The 27246-nt window shown below is 43.4% G+C and overlaps 1 protein-coding gene across 1 annotated transcript in view; it reads right to left on the bottom strand.

The window, feature by feature from the left end:
* Positions 1–1080: 1080 nt before the first annotated feature.
* Positions 1081–27246, bottom strand: part of ETNPPL (ethanolamine-phosphate phospho-lyase) — a 55773-nt gene continuing 29607 nt past the window's right edge. Inside the window, exons 4-13 of the mRNA XM_083178334.1 lie at positions 27060–27134; positions 24291–24384; positions 22187–22303; positions 19738–19820; positions 17989–18214; positions 16814–16968; positions 12127–12216; positions 9994–10124; positions 3711–3772; positions 1081–1634 (exon numbers count right to left, since the gene is read on the bottom strand). Of these exons, the coding sequence (XP_083034460.1) occupies positions 1527–1634; positions 3711–3772; positions 9994–10124; positions 12127–12216; positions 16814–16968; positions 17989–18214; positions 19738–19820; positions 22187–22303; positions 24291–24384; positions 27060–27134 (1141 nt within the window). The 3' untranslated portion in view covers positions 1081–1526. The remainder of the gene's footprint in view (positions 1635–3710; positions 3773–9993; positions 10125–12126; positions 12217–16813; positions 16969–17988; positions 18215–19737; positions 19821–22186; positions 22304–24290; positions 24385–27059; positions 27135–27246) is intronic.

Below are 27246 nucleotides of genomic sequence, written 5' to 3'. Positions count from 1 at the left end.
TGTGCGTTATGCCACAGGAGCTGTTTGCCATACTTGCCTACTTTTGAAAATCATTTTCAGGGAGATTTCAGCGGGTCAACTAAAGAGCGGGGCAGCAGGTGGCTCATTCACAAATTGTAGGCAGCGCTGACATACACCATTATATTAGACACAGCCCCCCCAGATTACACACCACTATATTACATTACACAGCCCGGCATATTACACCCAGTACACACACCACTAAATTACACTACACAGCACAATACACTCAGTCCCCCATATTACTCTTAGCACACACACAAAACCATATAACATAGCACACAGCACCCCCCATATTAAAATACACATAGCCCCCCATATTACTCTCAGTACAAACACCACCATATACCATTTGAAAACAGTTCTCCCCATATTACACAGTACATACAGCTACCCCCCCCCCCCCCCCCCCCATATTACAGCCTGTACACACCACTATAACACACACAGCCCCCCTTACATTAAGCAGAACCCTCCCTCCCCCAGTCTATACCTTTCTGTATTGCTCTGTCTTCTTAGGAGGTGCAGGATCCCGGCAGCTGAGCAGGGAGAGGAGCAGGGAGAGCAGGGCAGGCCTGATCTGCAGATGCACGGAGCCAGAGCCTGCTCTGTGTGTGTGTGTGGTGGGCGGGGCCCCGTCTGCCGGCTCTCTCCAGCTCCTCTGTCAGTGTCCTGATGCAGGGAGCAGAGACTTCCTGTGCGTGCGTGCACACACAGCAGCACGCATGGCCTCCGCTACCCGGCTGTGACCTCACGCCGACCCCTGCCATTTCCAGACATGCGCAGTCTGGATGGACATGGAGGGGTCACAAAAACCGGGAGGGTTGAGAGGGTTTGCGGGGCAGCGGGAGGCTCAGGCAAAAGTCGGGAGCCTCCCGCTGAATGCGGGAGGGTAGGTAAGTATGCTGTTTGCGCACACGCAGAACGTGTCCAGTGCATATGCAAAGTACAGATAACTGGTGTATTGTGCATCCCGCTGCAGCTGCTTCAGGATTTGAATAACCCCCATAAATAAGTAACGTAAAATAAATCAAAGCAAAACTGCAAAAACTTTTTTTTTTTTTAACTTAAATAGCTTTATTGGTATTAACATACTTAATGTATTTTTGTTTTGTGTCTAAATGGTATAGAACAATATTCAACATGCTTACCAAATTCAATTAAAATACAGTTAATTTTCTCAACATGATTCACCATGTTAGTTAAGCTAATTAACGTATAAAGCTTGGCATCATGTTGTAACTAACCAGAATGAATAAACAGGTAACTTGATGGTGTATTACAAAATATATTGTTCATAATAAAAATATGTTAAAATGTGTTTTATACATTTCAGCCATTAAAACATGGATATATTTTTTTATTCCAATATAATATATTGAAAATTTGAAATAGCAGGAATACATACAATAGAAAGCATTGTAAAATCTTTTAGCCTTAGCCATAAAGTGGTTTTGTAATGCGGACAGTTTGGAGAAGAAGAAGCCACCAATCCTGGATCTCATCTAGGTTCTGATTCTTTTACTTGTGACTACATGTGTCTCTGCTGGATAACCACTCTCTTGAGGCCTGCAGGCATTTCCATGCAAATTGTCATGTATGTGGCTTGGATCCTGAAAAACAAGCATTGCATGTAGTCATGGTTACTACATATATGGCACAAGCTTTGTGACAATGTAAAATCACACATCTGCAGACTTTGTAACGACTACTGGATGGTGATATCAGTTATGCTGTGTACACATGGGGTAATATTATTGCTGGGGATATATTGCTAGCAATATATCCCCAGCAATCATATTGCTCAGTGTCTCCTTTTCATCAGCGAGGGGGGAGCGCTGTCACTTTGATGGGAGGAGGGAGGGAGCAGCGGCACGGGGCTGGGGAGATCAACGCTGATCTCCCCAGCGCTGACCTCCCGGCACAGCGATCGCCGGGGAAAGCCGCTGGTCGCAGGAGCATGCTCCTGCGACCAGCGACCATTAGGCAGTGCACATGGGAGCGCGCAGCTGGCGATTTATCTATCGCTCAGCGATCATATTCCCAGCGATTTTACATGAAATTGCACCCGTGTGTACACACCTTAAGATTTTAATTGGTAACATCAACAATCATCATATTTGGAAATAATGGTCCTGATTCATGGCCCCGGAAAAGTGGATGCAAGAATGTGCTCGAGTACACTACACATCTGTGTGTCTGCATGTGGGAGCCTATCCCGGTCACTGTGAGTAGATACCAAGCAATGTGCACAGTATCTATCATACTGAACATGGGTCTTGCTGTTAACACAGGATGCTTGGAGATTTAATCTCCAAGTGCTACTGAGCCAACCCAGCAGCAGTATTTTATGCATGTTCTCAGCTCAGTGCGAAAGGGGTATAATCGGTGGAGTAACAATAGCCCCGCAGACCCAGCAGTGACAAGGAGGCTCTGAGTGTGGGCGCCAGGGGTCTGCGGGAGCTATTGCTGGGCTGCCACTGCTGCTGCCAGCTGGGACCTGCTTTACCCCAATCCATGCCGCCGCGTCTGTGGCCAGGACCCGCAGATCTACTTGTCTGCGGCGCTCCTCATGCCTCCCGCTATTGAAAAAAACCCTCACAAAATGTCTGCCCCTTACCGCAAACAGGTTTTGAGGATGCTAAAGGAGGGCTTTCTGAGCAATAGTGTGACCAATATTGCCTAGTGTGTACGCTGTACCTCGTTAACGACCCTCTACCTCGTCCAAATGTTTCCACATTAATGACAGTCATGCTGCACCATGACCATCACTTCCATCTGACATCAGCCCCCTTGCGGCCAGCATCATCAAGTGTCTATGCACTTGCTGATGCTGTCCCCCTCCCCCCAATATTGCTGTCGGCAGTGATCAGCAAATGTGAATAAGGGTTTAAAGCACCAACCAATTAAGCCTTAGTGCATCAAGCAATAAGTTTGTTACAATATATTCCCCCCTTGGCCCTCTCTCCCCTAACAGATGCCTGCAGCAGAGTGAGTGCTGCAGCCACTCCTACCCACCACAGTAAATTCAGTCAGTAGTACAGTACTCAATGTGCTATGTCATTTGCACATTTATTACTTTACAATTTCATTACTGTTTTTCGTCTCAAGCAAAGCAAATAGCAACCTACTGTATCTTGCTTCCTCCTAGGAGGAACACTAGATGCCTGGCTGCAGCTCACGCTGGCTCCTGCTCAACGTGCCTATCACTGGTGAGGACGAAGGTGCTGAGTGATGGTGCTGTGGCGCGCAGCTGGATCTGAGAGGCCGCAGCGTGTGGACGGGAGTGTGGGTGGGAGGACAGCCTGGGTGCGCGCTATGGCATCACAACATTGTGTGCATTGTGTGCTGTGACGTCTATAGGGGCTGACTTCAATGGAGAACAGCCAGCTCCTCAGGTCCGTGTACCGCAGCAGCAACACCCAGCCACCGTGATCTATTTGGTGTGCGGGCTGGAGACCGGCGGCGGCAGGCAAGAAATGCTGTCCTGACCGCTGCCGGCCACAAATCAATTTTGCGTGCAATCGTGTGGGGGGTGCCCCGTGCGCACGCCTATGCTTGCCCATGCGCATAAGCGATTATACGCATGGGCAGGCCGGGACAACGGGGTGAATCAACCTCAATGAGGGCACACCTTAAGTCAAGACAGTATTGTGTAGCAAAATGATACTATACAAATAATTACTTACTTTTCTTTTGTTGTTATTTGGTTCAACCACGACAATTGATTTCTCTTCTGCTTTTTCAAAAGCTAGAAAATAAACATATGCTTATTTTCACCAACAATGTACATACATACATACATACATACATACATACATACATACATACATAATGTCATTGTATGGGAGGACTGCACTCTACAGTAATAGCTCATATTCTGTATCAGTAAGCAAATAGGTTCATTAGTCTGTTTTATAATTTGGTGCATGTGACTTGAATATAGTGTATTTAGATTATGTTGAAAAATACATCCTTTAGATTTGGAGAGTATCATTGCTTCTACTTGATTCAATGGGGGTAATTTACTAAAGGAAATTTGTAAAAAAAATAGGTGTATTTGTAAAATAGGTGCTATCAATACGAATACGAATTGCCGTATTTTCGGGATAGTAAATGTCAAAAATAAGTGTATTTCTGGATACAAATACACCTATTTTTTTTACAAATTTCCTTTAGTAAATTTCCCCTAATGTGTCTGTGAATGAAACAGTTGCGGTATTAATGGTCAAGAGTTAAAAGGGTCAACAGTGTGTCAAGCTATCATCCAGATACCGAATGGAATGCTGCATCATCAGTGAGGTGTTCTTGGACATAGGGATCGCTTGCTGCAAGTAACTTGCTTGTTTCTAACTGTAATTTGTGTACTACAAGAAGAAATGTACATCCTTATTGAGAATAAGTCACCTTGATGACCGATATGCGATCTGTGGCATTGTGCCATGTTCATAAAGATGTCATCACACATGTTCTATTACTGTATATTTATATCAGGGGCTTCATAATTCCCATGTTCATAGACTAACATACACAACACGTGTTTGCTGTGTGATAGGAACTAGGTGCGCCATGGAACTATTACTTATTAACACAATATAGTTCACATTCCTTTCTTCATTAACGAGAAACTGTAAAGAATATTGAGCATAATTGCTGTTCAGCTTTAAACATTTATCTGACCTCCTCCCTATACTTCATGATGACCTCCTCCCTATACTTCATGATGACCTCCTCCCTATACTTCATGATATCCAATCGGTTATTACAGTGGTTCGGTAACAGTCAATAGGTCGACACATGGAGAAGGTCAACATGGTCTAGGTCAGGGGTGGCCAACCAATCAGAGACAAAGAGCCAAAAAATATGTTCTGTTAAAACAAAGAGCCGATACGATTTATAAATGGGCGTGGTGTATCTCACAGAAGGCCACGCCCCATGTTTAAATGGGTTGAGGCTTAGCTGGCACAAGGCCCTGCCCCATTTTTGTGTTTACGGCATAAGAAAAAACTCACTCTATCACTGCTAGAAATCCTGGGTGCTAAATCACATAACAGTTCTCATATGTAAGGAAAACTAAGCAAATTGGCAGCATATTGGTAAGCACAATAGGCACAGGTTTACTTAACAGTCATCACTCCATCATGGTAGGAGGAGGAGCCTGTAGCCGGCCATATAGCCCAAAAAGCCCTTTGCTGCCATGTGCTTGATAACCTTTTTTTTTTTTTGCTTTTATGCAATTTTATGCTTTTTTTTTTGCTTTTATGCAATTTATTTAAAAAAAAAAAATATTTATCAGGAGGTGTGCGGATAAGAGAGAGTCCATTTAAATTAGAGACATTACATACGTTTAAATTAGCCCAGGAGGGCTCAGGATGACAGGTGGACCACAAGGCTGAGGCGGTGAAGGCAGGAGGATGATGGCTCAAAGCGGCATACGCACTCCAGCTGCAGTCACTACGATGGCGCCGGGGACACTGCACTGTCTCCTAGCACTACTGCCCATGCACGCGGTCGCGGCCCGTCGCGCTGTGCAGACAGGAGGCACACATGAAAGGGCCATCTGCTGAGCCAGCGCTGCTAATAGTGTGTACACACTATCAGCCGCACATCAAAGGGAGGTAGCCGCCGAGTCGCACATGAGAGAGAGTAGAGCTGCATGCGGCTCGAGAGCCACGGGTTGGCCACCCCTGGTCTAGGTCAACATTGACAAAAGGTCGACACAAGCAAAAGCTCAACATGTTAATGAACCGACTTGTTCTTACTTATCGATCCAAGTGGGAATAGAGACAGAATATAATAGTGTGCCAAGCGCAGCAAGCACTGTGTCCAAAGCATGGAAAGCACACGGTACACTTATAGATAGATACAAAAAGAGGATGAAAAACCCAGGTCGACCTTTTACTGTGTCGACCATTTCCACGACAAACTTTTTACAGAAACAAACTTTTGTCAAGGTCGATCTGTTTCATGTGTCAACCTATTGCCTGTCAACCAATAGTGGTCTGTCGCCTTATTGACTGTCGACTAATTGCTGTTGACCTAATGATCCATTTGGTTATTTCACTCATTAAATACACCACAGAAACCATATTCCCCATATACTGTAGTCCTGAGTTGTGTATGAGTTGTAAGTTTGCAAGTCTGTGTACAGTATGCAGCAACATACTAGATACAGCTGCATTTGGACAACCCAGGATCAGACCCTTAGTACAGTATATCACCATCCTTTCCTAATTTTTCCCTTTTCGCTGAGTTCTGTAAATAGCTTATCAACTGTAAGGAATTTTGTGCTAAAAATTTGTTATAATAGTGACAGTTGTCAAGAAAATCTGAGCAATGTTGCATCTTTCACATTAATAAAGGATAGTTCTACATAATAACAGTTTATGTTTTTTTAAATGAAATGATCTGCAGACTTATTATTGCATGGGTAAATTGTGTGCCTAGTAACCATTATAATTATGAACACAACTTTTTGGAAAGAGAAAGAATCCTGGTCCATTCTTGTCAAAGAAAATGCCCACAAAATCTCTCTAACCCTGTTCTTTGCTGATTACTGTACACAACTTTACCGTTTTTAGTTTAAAGACATCAAGCTGAATCTCACTGACGTTCATGAAGATAATATGATAATATTATAGACAATAACAAAAGGATCTCTCCTAAATTATGCACTGGGTGTAATGGAGACTACAGACGAAGCGATTTAGGGGTATTTTCTAAGCGATCTCACTAGATTGCTTAGAAAATGCCTCAACATCGCTACTTGTATAGGGGCCATATGGCCCGGTGATTAATATCCAGCATGATTAGAAGATCCCCCTAAATCGCAAAGTGTGTAGGCCCCATCAGACTCTCATCCATTGGAGGGTGTCACCACACCTAATAAATATTCAAAGATAAACCACAATGTGGATAAATGACACAGATACAGCCCTAAGTGTAAATGTACATCAGAGGTGATTAAAGAATGCTAAACAAATGATCACTATACATTCCTTATTGATTAATGATGATGTGTTCTTGGTGTCCTTATGTTTTCTTTATTGTGAAAACCCCCACTTAATTGTTTATTCTATATAGCATAAAAATGAATAAACAAAAGAAACATATCCTAAGTGTTAATAGAGGAAATTCAAAAGGTGAGGACCTTTGAGACTAGTTCAGCGAGAATCTAAATAACACCAGATAACAAAAGGTGGCATATCCAATTCACAAATGCATTCTATTTGTGTATAAATCCTCCACCATAAGGAAAAGAAGACAGTGTACCCCAACTCACTTAAATGAGGACAGGGACAGATGTATAAAGGGTTCTTTTAATAGACAGGTCAGAAGTGGAAGTACATACAGATAGTGGCAGGTGCTCAATTAGCTTAGTAATACCATTCAGGTGCATGGAAGGGAGGGGTAATACTGAGTAAGTAACATTCCATGGTTTCTCCCAGCTCACTGAATGGTATTAGTAACCAGTTTAGAACACTACATGATAATAGAATTCAGAGATAAGTATGGTGTTGGGGTATGCTTTTTTTTCCTTCCTTCTGGTTGAAAAGAAGATAAAGAAACCTTTATACACTGTGAAACTGATATCTTATTGTGAGGTGAGTATCCCACCTTTGCCATCTGGTCTTATTTATTTTCTTACTGAACCCTCTATATTTAGACTTAAGTATCTGATGACTATACCACACAATGTTTTTTTGTTTGTTATATGAATAAACGATTATGTGGCGTTGTTCAGAACAAAGACAGGGAGGTGACCAAGAACACGATGGTCACTCTGTCAGAGCTACAACACTCCTGTGTGGAGAGAGGATAGAACCTTCCAGAAAGACAAGCATCTCTGCAGCAATCCACTAATCAGGCCTGTATGGTAGAGTGGCCAGACTGAAGCCTTACTAAAAAAAAAGCAGATGGCACCCTGCCTGGAGTTTGCCAAACTGCCCCTGAAGAACTCTGGTCTGATGAGACAAAGATTGAACTCTTTGGCATGAATGTCAGGCGGCATTTTTGGATGTAACCAGGCACCACTGATCACCAGGTCATGATGTTGGGATGTATTCAGCGGCAGAAACTGGGAGACTAGTCAGGATAGAGGGAAAGATGAATACAGCAATGTACAGAGACATCCTGGATGAAAACTTGCTTCAGATTGCTTATGACCTCAGACAGGGGCTATGGTTCATCTTTTAGGGTTTCTGTGTAGAACTCCGCCTTACAGCTTCCTGTGGTCTTTTCTCCTTAGATGTACAGACTAGGTTTCCAACCCTTTGGCAACACTAGAGCATTCTGTAAGGTGTAATCTTCTATGGGGCTAGAGTTCCAACTAGCATGCTACAATGAAGGCACTACTGAAAGTGTTACCAGCTTGTTTATAGGTATAACAACAATTCCAATGATAATGCCCTGAACTCATATGTATTTTCCAAGCCTTTTTCTAGTGCTTTTCCAGAATACAAAATGGTGATATTGACAGATCTTTTCTGTTTACAACTAATTAATGCCCGGTATGCACCAGGACCAGTGGCGCCGGAACGGGGGGGGGGGGGGGGGCGAGGGGGCAGCTTGCCCCCCCCCCCAAATTACTGAGGCACTAAAGTACCGTTCAGGGCCGTTTCTAGAGGCGGACAAGCCGTGCAGCAGCCCGGGGCACTGCACGGCTTGTCCGCCTCTGTTAAACAGCCAGGGCGCCCGGCAATGTTCCCTGCAAGGTGTGCGCACAAACATTTTAATTGTGCGCACTACTGTCCACCGCCCGCCGCTCACTCCCCTGTCAGTGCAGTGGAGTCTGGAGCCGGGAGCCAGCCAGCGCCGTGTGCTCTGCCTCTGGGTATAAACTATAAAGTGCTGCGCCGGCGTCTGACGTCAGACGGAGACGCTGGCGCCGCACAGCGCGCAGAAAGAGCTACACTCAGGACGGAGCCTGCCCGCATGCCTGCCCACCTTCCTAACCCAGTGCCCACCACATAACTTAAGGCAGTGGCACAGACAGAGCCCTACCACCCCAGACGGTATGTTTAGAAATAAACTCGCCCCCTGAAAATGTTGCACACTGACTATATATTATATATATATATATAGTCAGTGTGCAACATTTTCAGGTGTACATATGTGTGTATATATATATATATATATATATATATATATATATATATACATACATATGTGTATATATATATATATATATATATATATATATGTATATAAACAGGGGGTAACATATAGCAATTTAGGGGGCGCCAAAAGGAGATTATATCTTGCCCCCCCCAACCTAAAAACATTCCAGCGCCCCTGACCAGGACGATGGTGCTCGTATGCAGGAACGTACAACCCGCTCATGAGATAACAGCGCCGCCGACCCGCCGCGAAAATGCCCCTAATGTGATTGCGATCCGATCACGACCCCCACCCACTACAATGGTCGTTTATGAGATCATACCTGCATCAGGTAGGATCTCAGACAAGATGGCCCGACCCGCGGGGCCACGCATCGGGTCGGGAATGCATCAAAAGGGCAGCGAAATGGCCCAAAACACGGCCGATTTACATACAATCGGTCGAGATTGTATCTAAATTGGCTCGTTTTGGGCCATATCGTCTTGGTGTGTACCCCACATAAATATTATAGGGCATATCCACATGGAGTGTAGATTATACATCCAGCTTTGCTTAAAAAATCAATTTGTATAGAAGCAAAATAGGTTAAAATCTAGTCTGCTGAACAATGTTGTTAGCTTAGGGAGTGTAGCTATTGATTAGTGACTAGAAATATGGGATGGACTTTCCCATGGACATGGCACTGAGAAATGTCTGAATACATAGAGATGTTCTGGTATTCAAGGCAATAGCAGACTTTACATTTCACCATCCTTTACAACGTATTTTGTTTCGGTTTAATTCCATTTTAAACAGTCACAGCATATATCTTAACAGGGAATGAGATATCACTGTGCTCATGCATCTATATACCTGTCAGAAATTCATCAATGGCGTCCACCACCATCTTAGCATCTTCCTTTGTAAAGCACATGGGAGGCTTGAACTTGAGAACATTCCTGTGTGGGCCGTCCGCGCTGAGAAGGATCCGCTTTTCCTTCAACCTAACAAAGATATCACACTTTCTTTTATTTCTGTGGCTGTGTTTTAAAAGGCTAAATATTTTGTGTTAGTAGGTTGCATTGTGAATGGTCACTAAGCCTACCACTAAGGCAGGCTTTCCCAACCACGGTCCTCAAGGCACACCAACAGTGCAGGTTTTAGTGATATCCAGGCTTCATCACAGATGGTTTAATCTGAATCACTCAGGTACTAATTAAGTCACCTGTTCTCAAGACTGGATATCACTAAAACCTGCACTGTTGGTGTACCTTGAGGACCGTGGTTGGGAATGCTTGCACTAAGGCATAGGATATAGCTGTGCATTATGGATAGTACAGGATCTCTACTTGGCTGTCTGCCTGTGAGTTTTTTCCGTTTTAGAGCAACAACAGCATACCTCCCAACTGTCACGATTTTAGAGGGACAGTCCCGATTTTCGGGTCCTGTCCCGCTGTCCCACCCGCGGCAGGCATTGTCCCACTGCGGGGGGTGGCAGTTGGGAGACCCCCCAATCTAGTAGAATAGACGCTGTGCGCATGCGCACAGCGTCTATTCTCGTATGAAAATGAGGTCGCGGCTAATTCGCCGCGCGAGTGTCCCTATTTCTTCGCGTCAAAAGTTGGGAGGTATGACAACAGAGCATAGCAATGTAAGCATAGAAAGGTCACCGCAATCTATCATCCTTGTCTGTGCATACACTCATATGATAATATATGCAGGATGTTATATATAAACAACCGAAAAAGGCACCTTGCATGTTACTCCATCTGAGGCTAATAATAACTAATGCTCTGTACACACGGTTCGATTTAGTCTATTTTTGTATTCAATTTTGCTTATACAGTATAAGCAAAATCGAATCAAAATCATATGGACATTGAATGCTTTTCAGCCGCATACGATGTTGATTTGATCCCGGAGCAGGACCCTGCGGTATCAAAATGAAATAGAAAAATAGACTGTGCAGGCAATACTATATAGTGCAGATCTGTACAATATGGTCCAAATCGAATGAGATTTGCTTGCCGTTCGATTCGATCTCCATACAATCCCAATCGAATTGCAAGCAAAATCGCACCAATGTTTCCTTTATGCTGATTGGTTGCTATAGGCAACTTCTCTACTGCTCCACTTCTCCACTCTTTTCACTGCTTGATACATCAGCCCCTAGGTTTTAAGCCAGTGCTTGAAATACCAATCCATTCAGCAATATTATATTTCATGACCACCAAAGGCAGCACACGTTGGTCTCAGTGTATTGTCTCATTTGGTGTTTTACCAATGGTAAGAAGAATGTAATCTTCACTCATTTGTATGTAAAGTGTAATAAAAGTCATATCGTGCCTTTTTATACTTCTGCATTTTTGGGTACTTTTTAATTAATATGAATTGTTTTGGAATACAAACGGTATTATTTACATAGTACAAATGACATAATCTAATCTATTAACTATGTTGACCATGTAATTATAACATGAACATTGACAAGTAATGCTTATCACTACATATCCAGGGACATAGGAGACAAAGTGCCTTGAGTCAAGATGTAAACACATACTGTATCAGGGCTAAAGCTAGGATTTTCTTCATGCGAGGCAACACAGGAATTTGTCTTGACTCTGTCTCCCCCCATCCTGCATGCATGCATTGGCATCACATCCAGCACTCAGGGCATCCCCACACACACACACACACACACACACACACACCCCAGTTGCGGCCTTGCACATGTACTATGGGCCCGATTCAGATCTGATCGTTGATGACATCAGTGGCCCTCTCACCCGCTGTCAATCAAACAGCAAGCGGCTTGCTCGCACAGGCGTTCGGAGCCCGTGCTTGCACAGAGGGCTCGCGCATGAGCATTGAGGACTGTGCGCATGCACATTCCTCTGATTATGACTCGGGCTGTGAATTTGCAGATCAGCAAACAAAACGGAATAGGGCCCTATGTTCTATTGAAGAACCTTTCATCCAGTATTATAAACTCAGTGATACACTTACTTATATATAATATGGAGGGCTTCGGCTGTAGCTGGGGTCCTCAGTTTTTTATCTTTAACCAAGTCTACACCAATAAACAATCCAACACCCCTACAGAAATAAAGAAATGCATTGTGAAATAATATTCTATCATCTCAGTGAAATACATGTAGACGGAAACTGACAGCTCTAGAATGGAATTTTCTGCACACTACATGTTTCTTATGTTGCTCTAACCCAGTGGTGTCAAATTCATGGCCCTCAGGCTGTTGTGAAACTACACATCTAAGCATGCCCTGCCACAGATTTTATATAATGGATTGCTAAAATTGCATACCTCCCAACTGTCACGATTACAGCGGGACAGTCCCGATTTTCGGGTCCTGTCCCACTGTCCCACCCGTGGCAGGCATTGTCCCGCTGCGGGGGGTGGCAGTTGGGAGACCCCCCAATCTAATAGAATAGACGCTGTGTGCATGCGCACAGAGTCTATTCTCGTATGAATATGAGGTCGTGGCTAATTAGCATAAGCCGCACCCCCATTTGCATACGCCCCACCCCCTTTTCGGGCGCTCGCGCGGCTTCGTCGCGCGCGTGTCCCTATTTCTTCATCAGAGAAGTTGGGAGGTATGAAATTGTGGCAGGACATGCTCAGACATGTAGCTCCAAAACAGGTGAAGGGCCATGAGTTTTACACTACTGATCTAACCTGTTTAATGATTGAGGTTGTATTAAAATGAGAATCATTGAAGATATATTATAGAAGATTGTATTTACTTCAAATAACATTCAGTACATGTTAACAGAAGGGTCTGTATATTTGTCAGCTGCTGTTAGTTGAGTCGGATTAAGGGAACGGTTGGGGTGTTAGTGTTACATACCTCCCAACTTTTCAGATGAACATCGCGGTACAGGACGCGTGCCGTAGGGGTGGACTGCCGGAAAGGGGGCGTGGCCTATACTGTACAGTACTTGCGGTGCTATTTTTCGTCGCTGTGGGGACATGCCCAGCAGCTCTGTAAGCTGCTGGCCAGCCCCCAGCCCCTCCGCCTGCGCACAGCCAATTTTCACTAAGCAATTTTGACTAAGCAAATTTGGGAGAGATTTTGGGTAGATGCACTGAAGAGTTTGACTAAGTGATTTTGTCTAAGTAATGATAGTCTATGATCTAGTCAAAATTGCCTAGCCTGCACAGTCAATCTATACTAAGAAATTTCTGCTAGACAATATTGACTAAGCAGGAGAAAAATAGGGAGATTTTGGCTAACCTTCTAGGAGATTTTGACTACATAGACACAAAATCTCACTGTGTGTACACCCCTTTATTTAGATACCAATGCTAAAAGGGTGTACACACAGGACTCAGTCCCGGCAATTTGGACTGAGCCCCTTGTGCATACCTCCCAACTGTCCCGCTTATTCATTCATGCGTCCCTCCCACTACCGGCAGTGTCCCGCAGCAGGGGGGGGGGGAGTTGGGAGTCCCCCCTGTGGTCCGTGAATAGACGCTGCTGGTGGTCCAGCTCACAGAGCTGCTGGGCATGCCTCTACCGCGGCGGAAAACAGGGGCGTGGCCTCGCGGCAGCGCCACGAGTATAGACCACGCCCCTTTTCTGACAGACCACGCCCCCAAAAAATTAGCCACGTGTCTCCGGCGCGCACCCTGTCCAGCCACCTGGGTTCCCAGATGTTGGGAGGTATGTTTGTGTAATCAAGATATACTGTACTGCAGTTAGCCATCATAGATTTAACAGCTAACTACATCCTGCCTTCCCTAGCTGTGGGGAAATAGACAGTGCAGATGCCATCTAGTAAAAATATTATTGCTCGCACTGTCTATTTGCCCGGGCGATATTGACGCTGTGGGACTATGCATCGCTTTTGCCCGCTGTGTACACTTGAGGCGATTTTTCCTAACCTTCTAGGTTTTTTTTTGATGATGTAGTCGAAATCGCCTGGAAGAATTGCCCCATGTGTATATGGCTGTTAGTATCTCCGAGTCCTAGCAAAGATTGACTGTGCAGGAAAGCCAATTATGACTAATTAGACAAAATCACTTAGTCAAAATCTCCAGTGCATCTAGTCAAAATATCTTGTGTATCTAATCAAAATGCTTAAGGTCCATACACACTAGATGATTTTCAGCTGAACATCGCTCATTTTGGGCGTTTTGAGCAATTTTCTGCTAAAAATCATCCAGTGTGTATGGGCCACCGATGGCAGACTAGCGATTATGCACGCTCCCGCATCATCGCTATCAAATTCTCCCATCTGCTGGTTTATCAGCCATCATCACTGTGTGTGTGTATGCCCCTACGGCTTGCCGGGCTAAAAGATTAGCCATTTTCAGCCCGGAAGACCGCCCCACTGCCTCCCCCTGCACAGTGTTACTACCTCCCCATGCTCCGTATCAGCAGCACATCCTCTCCCCCCCTGCTCCATGCACTTTCCTCCCCTTTCCTCCCCCTTTCCCCCTGCCAGTCGCGGACGGAGAAAGGAGGATGGCATTGCATAGCGGAGCGCTATGCAAAGCCGTCCTGAAAGTCGGTCATCTGCTGGTATAGCCAGCAGATCAACGGCTTTCCCGACAATGTTGCGGGAGCATGCAGCAACGCTCAATGCTGGAATCCCGGGTAAATAACTGTCGGGATCCCAACTGTCGGGACCCCGTCCGGCACCCGCTGTATGTACTGTGTAATATGGGGAGGGCTGTTTTCAAATGGCATATAGTGGTGTTTGTACTGAGCGTAATATGGGGGGGGGGGGCTATGTGTATTGTAATATGGGGAATGCTGTGTGCTATGTTATATGGTTTTTTGTGTGCGTGTGTGCTAAGAGTAATATGGGGGCCTGTGTGTATTGTAATGGGGGGTGGGGGTGCTGTATATAGTGTAATATAGTGGTGTGTGTACTGGGTGTAATATGAGGGGGGCTGTATATAGTGTAATATAGTGGTCTGTGTACTGGGTGTAATATGAGGGGGCTGGGTAATGTAATATAGTGGTGTGTGCACTGGATGTAATATGGGAGGGCTGTATATAGTGTAATAAAGTGGTCTGTGTACTGGGTGTGATAAGCGGGGCTGTGTAATGTAATATAGTGGTGTGTAATCTAGGGGGGGGGGGGGGGGGGCTGTGTCTTATATAATGGGGTATGTCAGGGTTGCCTACAATTTGTGAATGAGCCCGCACTTTAGTTTTAGTGTATTGCTCCCTTAAAATACGGACTTGCGGATGCGTAAGTCCAGAATGCCTGGGGAGGGGGGAGTGGTGTCTGCATGGGCGATGTCATGCGCTGGTGTCATGACTGCCACTGCTAGGTTCTGAGTAGCTGTTGCCACGGGATATGGGAGTGGAATGGTTTGTGTGTGCAGGCTGTCGGAGAAAGACTGTAGAAGCCAGCTTGTCTGGCTGAAAACAGCATAAACTCACCTGGCTATTGGCAGGAATCCTTAGCTCACACACTTGATCTGGGCCCGGGGGTTCGGCTTATCTTGATTGATGGGTTGGCTGATTTTAATGACGGTTCAGGATAGGCTGGTTGAGGTCAGAGGTGGAGATTGATGGGGTGATGTTCTTGCTTCCAGAAGATTCTGTCTCTTGCTTCAGGAAACGTTGCCCTCCCGCCCGCCCCAATTATTAGTTAGAATTAGTTTTTGAGAAGTCGTTTGCATTTATTCGTTTAGTTGTTGTCGGCTTATTTTGTCTTGGCGGAAAGAACGGTAGTTAAATTAGAGCTGTATTTACACTTAGCTGGTGGTTGATGTCGAGATGTGGGCATCACCGATCCAGGTGGGCCCGCATCTGGACCTTAACGATCATCTACTTCGGATAGCGTAAATTCTGGCGGACATTTGTAGTTTAGGGCAGGTGGCCCAATTTTTTGATGACTCGGGCAGAGTGGTGAGCTCTGCCTTAGTGATATTTGCGAGGTCAGGGGCAGAAGCAGAAGGTCAACCCCCTGACCTTAAGGGCAATTGGCCCCTTTTGAAAAGTCCGCTTCATAATTGAGCCGTTGTCTTGGACGCTGGCAGGTGGCCGGTCCTTGGCAATTAAGGGCAGGAGGCCCTTAGATCCGGAGTTTGTTATTTTTATTACTTTGTTATTTTCCAGCAATGTTATTTATTTTGCATGCCGTTCTTTGCCCGCCACCTTAGTTAGAGCAGGGACATAAATCTTAGTTAGATTCAAATAGGCCGCCCCTGCTCAAAATAAATAAGCCGTCCCCTTTAAGCCCATTCAGTTGTACGCGTCTTTATTTATTAGATAAGTGGTGTGTGTGTGGATGAATGCCTATGTCTGTGTGGAGTTTATTTACCAGCGGCAGGAGACCAGGTGCTGTGTTAAGGTGAGCTGCTGCTCCATGTTGCTGATCTGTTTTCTCCTGCAGTGGACCCCTGCAGCCAGCAAGACTCGGGCGGGCGCCGACGTCAGTTCCCCCTAATCTGACCGAATAGACGCTGTGCGAGTGTCCCTATTCTACTATTAAGAAAGTTGGGAGGTATGTAATTGGTTGTTGGTTTATCTTATCATTCTACACTTTATCACTTTTCAAGGCTTTGTACATCTCACCAACCGGTTGGGCCTCACTACTGATCCCTACGTTTAGTCACTTTGGTTGGACTCTGGAAGATAATTGCCTTGATCCACAGACATGCTTGTCCAGCAGCAAGGTGTCTTGAAAAGCACATTTTGCAGAAAGTAGTCACCTGATATCTCCAATCAGCTGATGTTTTTCTTTTTGCTCCTGCAGCAGCTCCACCAGATAGTTTCCGACTATGGTAGCATTTTCTCGCAGATTTTCCTTTTCAATAACATCTAGCACAGCCAAGCCAATAGCACAAGATACTGGATTTCCTCCAAACTGCACAAAAACAACACTGATTGAAAACAGAGTAAGGAGACCAGTATGTAAAAGAAATATGTATTGTAGGTGAAAATAAACATAAAGGAGCTGATCTCTCCATATGCATAGCATGAGTTGTGAGAATTCATGCTCAGAAAATGAGCACAAACATTCAAATTGAATCTATATTAACCCTTTCAGTGTGCTTTGCAGTTAGATTCTAATCAGATGTCCTCTACTGGACAGCTATAGCACAGTCACAGGACCAGACTTATTATCACAGATCTGAAACAGATCAAGGTCCTATTGTGAGAAGCAGAGGGTGTGTGGCCAGTGATGTGTGGGTGTGGCTACTGGCCAGTGCCATGCGGACATGTACATCCAATAAACTATTAGTATCAATGTATCCCTAAATAAGTAAATGTAGAAACATTTGAAAGGAAAATAGAAATACAATTTAAATACTTTCTGACCAACCGTGTGGCCAGAGTGTTTGGTCATCATTATGCTACCATGATGATGGCATGACTATTTTATGTGGAAGCCGGTAGTCAAATCCACCATATTGTTAATCTTTCCTTGCACAGGCAGACATTTTAGATTCTTAAGCTTAGCGTGCATTGACTTCGACAACCAGAAAACAGTCATTCGGTGATGTTATGTGACACAAATAAATGCAAATAACAGTATTTGATGTCTATAGACACCGGTATATAATGTTGCCTTTGGCCATCAATTAAAATGTCATATATGTGTAATGCTACACCCCACCTATTTATATGTTATTATGTAAAACCCTTCAGTTATTACTGGAGAAACTGGTACGACAACTATCAGGAAGGCAATAATCTTTTTTCTAGTGTCCCTTTAATAAGCACTGCCCTAGCCGTGTCGCTCTAGAGCTTCTGTGATAATGGGCCACACATGTCAGATATAACATACATTTGGTATGTGATTCAAAAGTTACCATAATTATTTTGTTTCCAGGAGTATAAAGTAAGTTGTCATCTGCACTGATTGCTTTTAACATTAACTTACCGTATTGAAATATTCTAGTCCAGTGGCTCCAAAGGCTTCTGCTACTTCTCTGGTTGTCACAACACAAGACATGGGGTGTCCATTGCCAATTGGCTTTCCCATGGTGACAATATCTGGTACAAAATCTTCTCCCTGGAGCTGAAAACTCCAGAAATGTTTTCCAACTCTTCCAAATCCAACCTGCACTTCATCTGCTATAAAGACACCACCTGCTTTGTGTACATACCTGAGAATACAAAAAAACAATTGTACCTGCAAATTAGGCCACAGAAAGGAACTGCTTTTATGCAAAAAGCTCAGAGAGAGGGTTAATACTGAGCTTCTTTCATTTTAACAGCAGTAAATAAATAGAGTAAAATATTCACTGTGCAAAATAATTTATGCCCAAAGTAATTTCATTGAAAATCTAAAGAAAATTTGAACAATAATAAACCCTATGTGCTAAGCAATCAAACAAATAGTAAATAGGATGCATGGGGAAAAAAAACAGCATCCCAGCCACAGATGTGTGGATTGGTGTCACTGCTAGGCAATTAGTAGTCCCATTGCACGAAAAAGTGATGAAGTGGAGAGTGATAACCAGCCAATCCTGGGTGAGATTCTCTAAAGGAAAAATGCGGTAAAAACCCAGTTATCTGTGTTTTTACTGCATTGTGGAATTCTCTAAAACCCCACCGCCGGGTTACCGCGACAGGTAAGCGGCTTCTACTGCGACCCCCACCATCCCGCACCGACCCCCCCCCCTCACCTGTGACCTCTTCCTCCTCCTTGCACTGTAATCCTCTTCCAGGTACAGGGAGGAGGAGAGCCAGCCCCCTGCAGGAGAAGCACCGCAAGCCGGGAAGGGATGGAGGGGGGAGCCACCGGGACCCGCCAGCTCACCGCAAAGGACAGCTCTTAACGCAAGAGCTGTTCTTTGCCATAATTATCGCATATGTTAGAGCATATGCGATAATTATGTCAGCGATGGGCGGCGGAGGGGGGCTGCGGATGCTAGAACATCCCACCCCCTATCTGTTATCTTTTAAACCCAGCCTATAACATGGCAGTGAGGAGCTGATTGGCTGTTTTTTTTTATCACTCTCCATTTTATTACTATTTGAAGATTGATACATCTGGCCCTCAGTGTCCTACATATTTATTTTATATGTAGGACACTAGTATTTTCAAAATAAATTTGGTTCTTAAAACATGCAGAAAGGCAGAATTACACTACATGAGCCAATAGAGCAGGAGATATCAGACAAATCTCTTACTTTCTTACAAAAATGCAATCTATGGGGATGTCATTATGGGACTATGAGGTAAATGTATGTGCCAGTGGAGAAGTTGCCCACGGCAACCAATCAGCATTAAAATAACATTTATAATTTGCATACTGTAAAAATTATACAGAGCAGCTGGCTCACTTCTCAACCTTTACCACTGCTTCATACATTTATGCCTATTTCCCAAGCTTTGCAGCTTGGCTTTCTTCATAAAAGTACATCGCAATTGACCACTCAGGCCGAGTTCCATGGCAATGTCCGGAAGTTTTGTGATAGCATTAGGCATTAATTAAATTTTTACTCCTTGTTGGAACATGTTTTTATCGGAACTCATGTGTCAGCATTTACCTTGGAATAATTATTTACTATACAATATTAGAAAAACTGGCCTCATTCTGTGGACGCACCACAGTTTAAGTAGCAATGGGGGTCCATTACAGTAAGAGACACACAATACTTTACTCTTAGCCTGGGTACATACTCTGCCACTTTCTGGAAGTATCCAGGTGGTGGAATAATTTGGCCTCCACAGCTCTGCATGGATTCAGCAATGAAGGCAGCAATCTATATATATATAAGAGAAGAGGACATCAGGGGAGCATTCTACCTTCTAAACTATATAACAATACTTTAATCCAGGGTTTAAAGTGTTTTATGAACTTCAAAATGCACCAGAACAATCATAAAATAACAACTAGGTTTGAAGCCGCATTCTGGTGATTGGGCAGTCATTAGTCATTAATGCCTCATTGTTACTTTTCATCAGCCAGGAAGGCCTCTATTAACTGCACAACAAAACCAACAATAAAAGTGTTTGTTTGTTCTAGAGTGGCTTGTAACATAGCCTATATAGCAATTGTATGCCAATAAATGAGAACTTTCTAGTTCTGAAAAGGGAACATTTACATAATAAAATAAAAATAAAATAAAATATTATTACACAGTTGTACTAAAGTCTAGAACTCTTAGCAGACTATGGATACATTTTTTCTGATATTTTCTGGTTCTTTCTATTAGAGGTTTTCCAACTTAATTTTTGAGGGTTAACTTGGCATATGTGTGACCCTCAAGAATGAGAGCTGTAATTGTCATGCAAAAGTAATGAGAGAAGTTATGTTAAGCAAATATAGCTATACATCTAGAGTAAGTTACTAAGCCTGCGCACAGAGAGTCAGGGTGGCCATGCCGTCCGGTTCTCAGTTCTCCTGCCTCCCCCATTTGTCAGTGGCTCGAACACAGGTAGATGGCGGCTTGCCGTAAGGATGGCCCCCCTGACTCATGGCAAGCTAAGATACACTGAACATACATTCGTAAAAATGACAATAATTAAAAGCATTGGATGTTCTTTATATACACTGGTGGGCACAGGATCATCCAGTAATTCCTGGAAACACAAAGTTGAGCAATAATGTGGGAATGGGGAGATTGAAGAAATACATATATATATATATATAGTATACTCTAATCGAAGAGAGGCACTACTGTGCAACATCATGAGGAGTTTCCAAAGTAGGTGAGACATAGCACAGCGAGGTCAGCAACTGGGTAACGTCATCAACATCTAAAGTATGCAAAAGGGGAGAAAAAAGGAAAAAAACTGACCATTAGTGAGAAGGTTGGGTAAGGTATGTGATAGACACGTCATTGATCCACATAATCCTAGAAGAAGTGTATTTTACTGTGCAATGTCAGTCTCAAACAATTAGAACATTCAGAAAACGTAATACGCAGAGTACGAAACCAGTGTTCTGGCAGCTCTGGCCTGATAATCATCCTTTTGTTTGGAAAGTGAATGCAAGTCTTTCTTTCTCAGTTGCAAAGGCTGGGTATATAAAGCTAGAAGACAAACACTGTGTATATGTATTGGTCCTGCTCACTGTACTTTCAGGATGAGATCATACTACTTTTGAACAAAATATTAAGAAAGTGACATGTTTAGCATTTAAATGACTTTAGCTTTCATGTCAAATTTGGCGGGATGTAATAAATGGAGTTCAGTGGCTGGGGGGAAGCCGGCTGAACTCGGACTTTTATTAAACGGCCACACATTTACACTGGTGTTTGCTCTACAAATGATTCCCCCATTGTAACAGGTTCACCATCAACTGATTTTTACACTGGGCACAAGTCATTGCAGGCTCTGAGTAGCCAGAGACTTACTCAGCGGTGCGATGGAAAAATGCATTTCCTGCCTGGAACTAACGTCACACACCCTCAGGCATGCCTAGCGTTTTCCCAGACACTCCCAGCGTTTTCCTAGATACTCCTGCACTTTTCTTAGCACTCCAAACAAATGGCTGTTTCCACCCCCAATAATCAATTCACGTCCGTTCTCGGCAAAACGGGCCCGACAGCTTTTAAAGTCGGGCCCGTTCTGTCGATTTGCCTCTTCAATGCTGTCGAAAAAGACAGCATTGAATAGGAACCCGCCGCTATTTTCCCCATTGGAAGTAGTGGCAGGGACTGAATACCCCCTCAACCAGATCATAGGATAAACATTGTCAGACCTTAAACTCTAGTCAGCAAAGAATTTGCAATAAAAACTTCAATTTCAAGAGTATAGATTCTCATTCAATTTCAGATGGGGAACACCCTGGCCAAGGACAGGAACATTTAGGAGACTAAGAAAATAAACATGTTAGAAGAGAACTTTCATTGACATACATAAAATTGTTACCGGTATATTGTATTATAGTTATGTAAAGTTGCTATTTATAATATAACCTTTTGTTATTTAAAAATACTCAGTCCAAATTAGAATACTGTATCATTGAAAAGTTAGCGATTAGTTTCTAAATGTTATTCAGTTTTATTTATTGCATGGTGTACTGATACATAATCACTGTTTAAATAGAAGTCACTGATACAAAGGGAAAAATACTACACTGAAATGAAATCATACGCTCTAGCAGAATGGCTGCTTAACCAACCTGCCGGTTATCTTGGTGAGCTTCTCTGATGATGTCATTCACCTCCTCGGCATATGCTGCTGCTGGATCAGGATGGTCTTCTCTGTATTTACCCCTATAGGTATCAGGAGATGGAGCCTGCAACATCCAAACATTACTTTCATAAGATATATTGGTAGAAAACATGACCTTTTTGAATGCATGTGACTATTATTGTAACAATTAAAATACTTTAGTTGCCTCTTGAAATCTAGATTACTTAATCAGATTGGTTATCTATAGGATTATTTTGTTCTATCACTCAAGTTCAAATGATCTGAAAACAACTAACGCATGTGTGGGCTGCTAAAGCATTTCCTAACACGAGCTGAATTCAGTAGCATCTCATTACTCTAATAATGGTAATTATTACTAAAAATGTATTATTAATCAGCAATTATTTATGTCTCCAATCAGCATGTCAATATTACTTAGGTCTGTATGGAATGTTAGCATTGTCATTAGGCTGACATTGACTATGTCGACACTCTGACTCTGATGCATTAATCCTAACCCTAAAGGTGCCCATACACTAGTAAGACTTATCTGCAGATCTGGCTGGTTGGAACAAAAACATGGTTATGGATGAGTGACAGTTTGGCAGTTTTCCAGCATTTCCAAGCAAATGGTCATCTGTCATTTGCTCTCATCCATAACCATGTTTTTGTTCCAACCAGCCAGATCTGCAGATAAATCTGCGTGTGTATGGCCACCTTAACACTTTGCCTATCAGTAATTCTAACCTAAATAATCCTCAGAACAATGCAAATGCCAACATTATGACAATGTGGAAATTTCATATGTTGACATTCTACTAGGTCCCAAGAAAAAACTCCATCCAAATTAATCTGGTGGAAGCAAGCAGTTCAAATGGGTTGGTTACGGGACGCTGGCAAACGGGAGGATGGTGGGCAGAACACCGACATTTGCATCCTGACTGCCTAAAATTCTGACAGGGGCACTCAACTTAACTAACCCAATCCTACCATCCCACAGCCTATCCCTAACCCTTTCCCCCATAGTCTAACTCTAATTTCCCCACCCCTGCAGCCTGACCCTAACTTCACAGCATGCTTTTGGTCTGGATTTCGGCTGTCAGGATTTCAGCCGTCTGGATTTCGTTTGACACGTGTCAGGATTCTGCCACCGGAATTCTAACCAATGGGATCCCAGCCATCATGGTGCCAATTATATTCTGCTCAAAGAAACAAGAGTGAAGAAAACTCCTTTTTGACTATTTATTATTCTTAAAGTAAAATAGATTCAGATAATGAGCAATGTATTAAATTGTATTTTTAAGCCATTGGTAAATAGCAATGTAATATCTAATGTTACCTTACAGTGACCTTATTATTCTTCTTCTTATTATTATTTTTTAACAGCAGGTGATGAAAAATGTAGATTGATAGTTATTGTAAGAATTAGATCCAATAACATTGTATCATTGTAACATTCTAACATTGTGCTGAAAATGGTGAGATTGTGAAAATGTTTTGTAAATAAGAACACTTACTGCATAGAGCAGTGGTTCCCAACCCTGGTCCTCAAGTACCCCCAACAGTGCATGGTTTCCAGGTCCCCACACAGAATCACAAGTGGCATAATTAGCTCCATCTGTGGATCTTTTAAAATGTGTCTGAATAATGAGTGCACTTGCTGGGTGACCTGGAAAACGTGCACTGTTGGGGGTACTTGAGGACCAGGGTTGGGAACCACTGGCATAGAGTATAACTGTAAATATAATGCCAAGGGGTTACATTTACTAAGGTGGGCATTCTCTTGAAGATGGGATGTTTCCCGTAGCAACCAATCAGATTCTATCGATTCTCTTCTAAACATGCTAAATAAATACAAAGTAGAATCTGATTGGTTGCTATGGGCAATATCCCATCTTCAATAGAAATCCCATCTTAGTAACTTTACCCCGAAGATTCAGCATGAATGAATGAGACAAGTTGCGTGATGATGACATTGGATACATTTGGCCAGAGAAATGAAAGTATGCATGATTGAGAAACCATGATGTTATCAAGTGTAAGCGGTAACAGGGCTAACCTGAAGTAACACTCTGATAACCGGCACTCACCACGTGAACATACTCTTTTTTGGCTTCTTCTCCAAGCTGTTGAAATTTGTATGGACTTATGTCAATTAAAGAGGTCACATGGCCATGATAAGCACTGCAGCAAGAAAGACAAATAGAAGAGTCAGCTTTTAGTGGCATGTGATTACATAACAATTTTACATTCCTCTATTTAATGGGCATGTTCTACTAATTTAAATACATGTTGCTGAATTGTAATGAACAGCGTCTTATAATCTGACATAAGTACTTGACAGCCCTCATGTATCTAAAGTAGGGGTTAAAGTCCTTTCAACTTCCACATTTGTAGAAAAATATTGATTTATCTAAATTTACAAAGATTTAGCAACAGATAATTATTGGCATTAGAATTAATGTTTAGGGATCAATCCAACTGTATGCAATGTTCTCACCCCCGAGAGTTTACCCCCATGCACTGCGACTTCTCTGAGGCATAAGTTGTATCCAATTTTCCTTGAACTTCCTGACAACTTCCCATTTTTTACATGTGATTAATTGCCTAATTGGTCTCCAACAATTTAGTTTGAATTTGAGTAGAGAATGGCATATTTCACCCTTTGCCTGTTTCACCAGTTGGACTGACCCCTTAGACTGTCCCCTTAGACTTCACCCAAGGGAACTATAAGAAAGGAGAGGGCAAGCTAAGATTGGGCCCTCTCCTCTCTACTGGTGCAGTAGATTCTGGCATTGCGTCAGAGTCTACTGTGCATGTGCAGGTCTCAGGGAACATGGTGTCTGTGCAATGCCCCAGAGGATACCTCTATTGCACACGCTGAAATCACTGCAAAATGGCCATTTTTTTTGTGATTTTTGCCACTGGACCAAAGGAGATGTAAGTATAATTAAATGGGTGTGCGATGTTAGAGCCCTCCTGGCAACCAATATAGATAATGGTTTCTGTATCGCATTTTGTTACACTACACTTCTATTAAACTCCACTGTGATTAAATCTTTCATTGGAAAACATAGTCATAAAGGGTGAGATTTAATGAGATGCAATTTTACGACTGTTACGATTTTTCCGTAGAAAACGTCTGAATTCGTACTTTTTCCAAAAATCGCACATTTAATAGGAGGCGAATTGCGTTATAAATCGCAGTATTTGCGGCGAAAATCACACATTTTGACCTGTTGATTTTTTCTCACACTTCGCATCCCGATGTTTTGCCATTATAAATTATACAACTGGCAAATTTAATGAGATGCGGTTTCTGGAAAATGTTACTAATAATCACCAAAAAAAAAAAAAATACAGCAGGTCCTGACAGGCGAATTCGAAAGAACCATGCACAGATCATTGAGATCTGTGCATGGTTCTGTTTTAAAAAAATGTGTTAAAGTTAAAATAATTTTTTTAAAATGACCCCACAGCTTTTTTTTTTTACAAAAAAACTTATATTATCATGACTCCCAAATCGCATATGTCCGCAAATTCACACATTTTCATGACTTAAAAATCGCACATTTTCATGACTAAAAATCACACCATATCGCATTTTTTTCCACAAATTCACATCTCATTAAATAGTGGAAATCTTAAAAAAAAAATTGATTTAGAAAAACGCGATAACGTGCGATTTCAGAACCTTACTAAAAATCGCATCTCATTAAATTTCACCCAAAGTGTCATAAAGTTATCTTTCTATCAGAGGCGTAACTACAACTTCCTGGGCCCCATAGCAAAATCCTGAAAGGCCGCCCCCCCCCCCCCCCCCTCGATTGTCACTGCCACTCATGGGGGGGCAGAGTGAGAGATAAAGGGTGCCGGGAAACAGAGAGTAGAAAAAGAGAAAGGGAGGAATGTGAGCAGGAGAGAGGAAGAAAGAATTAAGAGTGTGAGAGAGTCAGGGAGAGACAGGTTGTCAGGTGGAGAGATAGAGAGTTTGAAAAAGTTTGACTGTATTCCCCCTGGCAGTGGCAGATCTGCGAATGCACTCATTTACCAGCTGCTCTTCTGTGCTGGGCTGTACGGCTGCCCAGCACCGCGGTCCCCTGCTCCCCTCCGTGACTCTGAGGTGAGGCGTGCTTTACTGCTTTCCAAGTTCATGGGCGGCGGCGGCGGGGCCAGGATTTACTGCTCCCTTGAAGGCGCGGCCTTTAATGCTCCCCGGGCGGCGCCAGCTCCACGCACTGGTCCATGAGCAGTGCCATGCCATCCTGACCTTACTACTCCCGAGTCCCGTGCGCGTGCGCCGCTGCTGCCCGGGTGCCGCCAGGCTCCACTACTTCTCTGGCGGCGCCGGGCTCCACTACTTCTCTGGCGGCGCCGGGCTCCACTACTCCCTGGACGGAGCCAGGAGGTAATGCTACCTGGCTCTGTGCTCCACTGCTGCCGGGTGCCGCCGGGCTCCACTACTTCTCTGGCAGCGCCGGGCTCCACTACTCCCTGGACGGAGCCAGGAGGTAATGCTATCTCTGTGCTCCACTGCTGCCCAGCCCCTCTGAATTGTGTGCAATAGGGCAGCGCGGCAACATTAAAAAGAAAACTGGTGAAAAGAAGAAGATCCAAGGGGGTGCAGGGGATAGCCTGCTGGGGCCCCGGGCCCCATAGCAATTGCATCCCCTGCACCCTCTATAGTTACGCCACTGATTTCTATTGTTTATTTAAAACTGTGCAACCAAAAATTTAGTTCAGGATGCTTAGTTCAGGTAGACATGCCTAATATGAATACAGTCACGCTCCTACTATATTCCAAACTTAGTGAATACAGAACAGACTGGCCTTTGGTATAATGGCATCTGACTACTCACTGGTCAAGGGTTATCACATCATTGTGGCCAGTGAATTGTCGCGCCAGGCGTAGAGCAAGGTCATTTGCTTCTGACCTGCAGAGGAAAAAACAAAGATACCATACATTTAACCACTACTGTATTTGCATCAGCAATGTTGTAAACTAAGCAATGTGAATTGCACCAGAAATATGTATAAAATACTTAT

The sequence above is a fragment of the Crinia signifera genome, chromosome 1, assembly GCF_055691185.1.
Source record: "Crinia signifera chromosome 1, ASM5569118v1, whole genome shotgun sequence".
Classification (NCBI taxonomy): domain Eukaryota; kingdom Metazoa; phylum Chordata; class Amphibia; order Anura; family Myobatrachidae; genus Crinia; species Crinia signifera.
The sequence above is the reverse complement of the archived record's forward strand: the minus strand, read 5'-3'. Positions and strand labels throughout refer to the sequence as shown.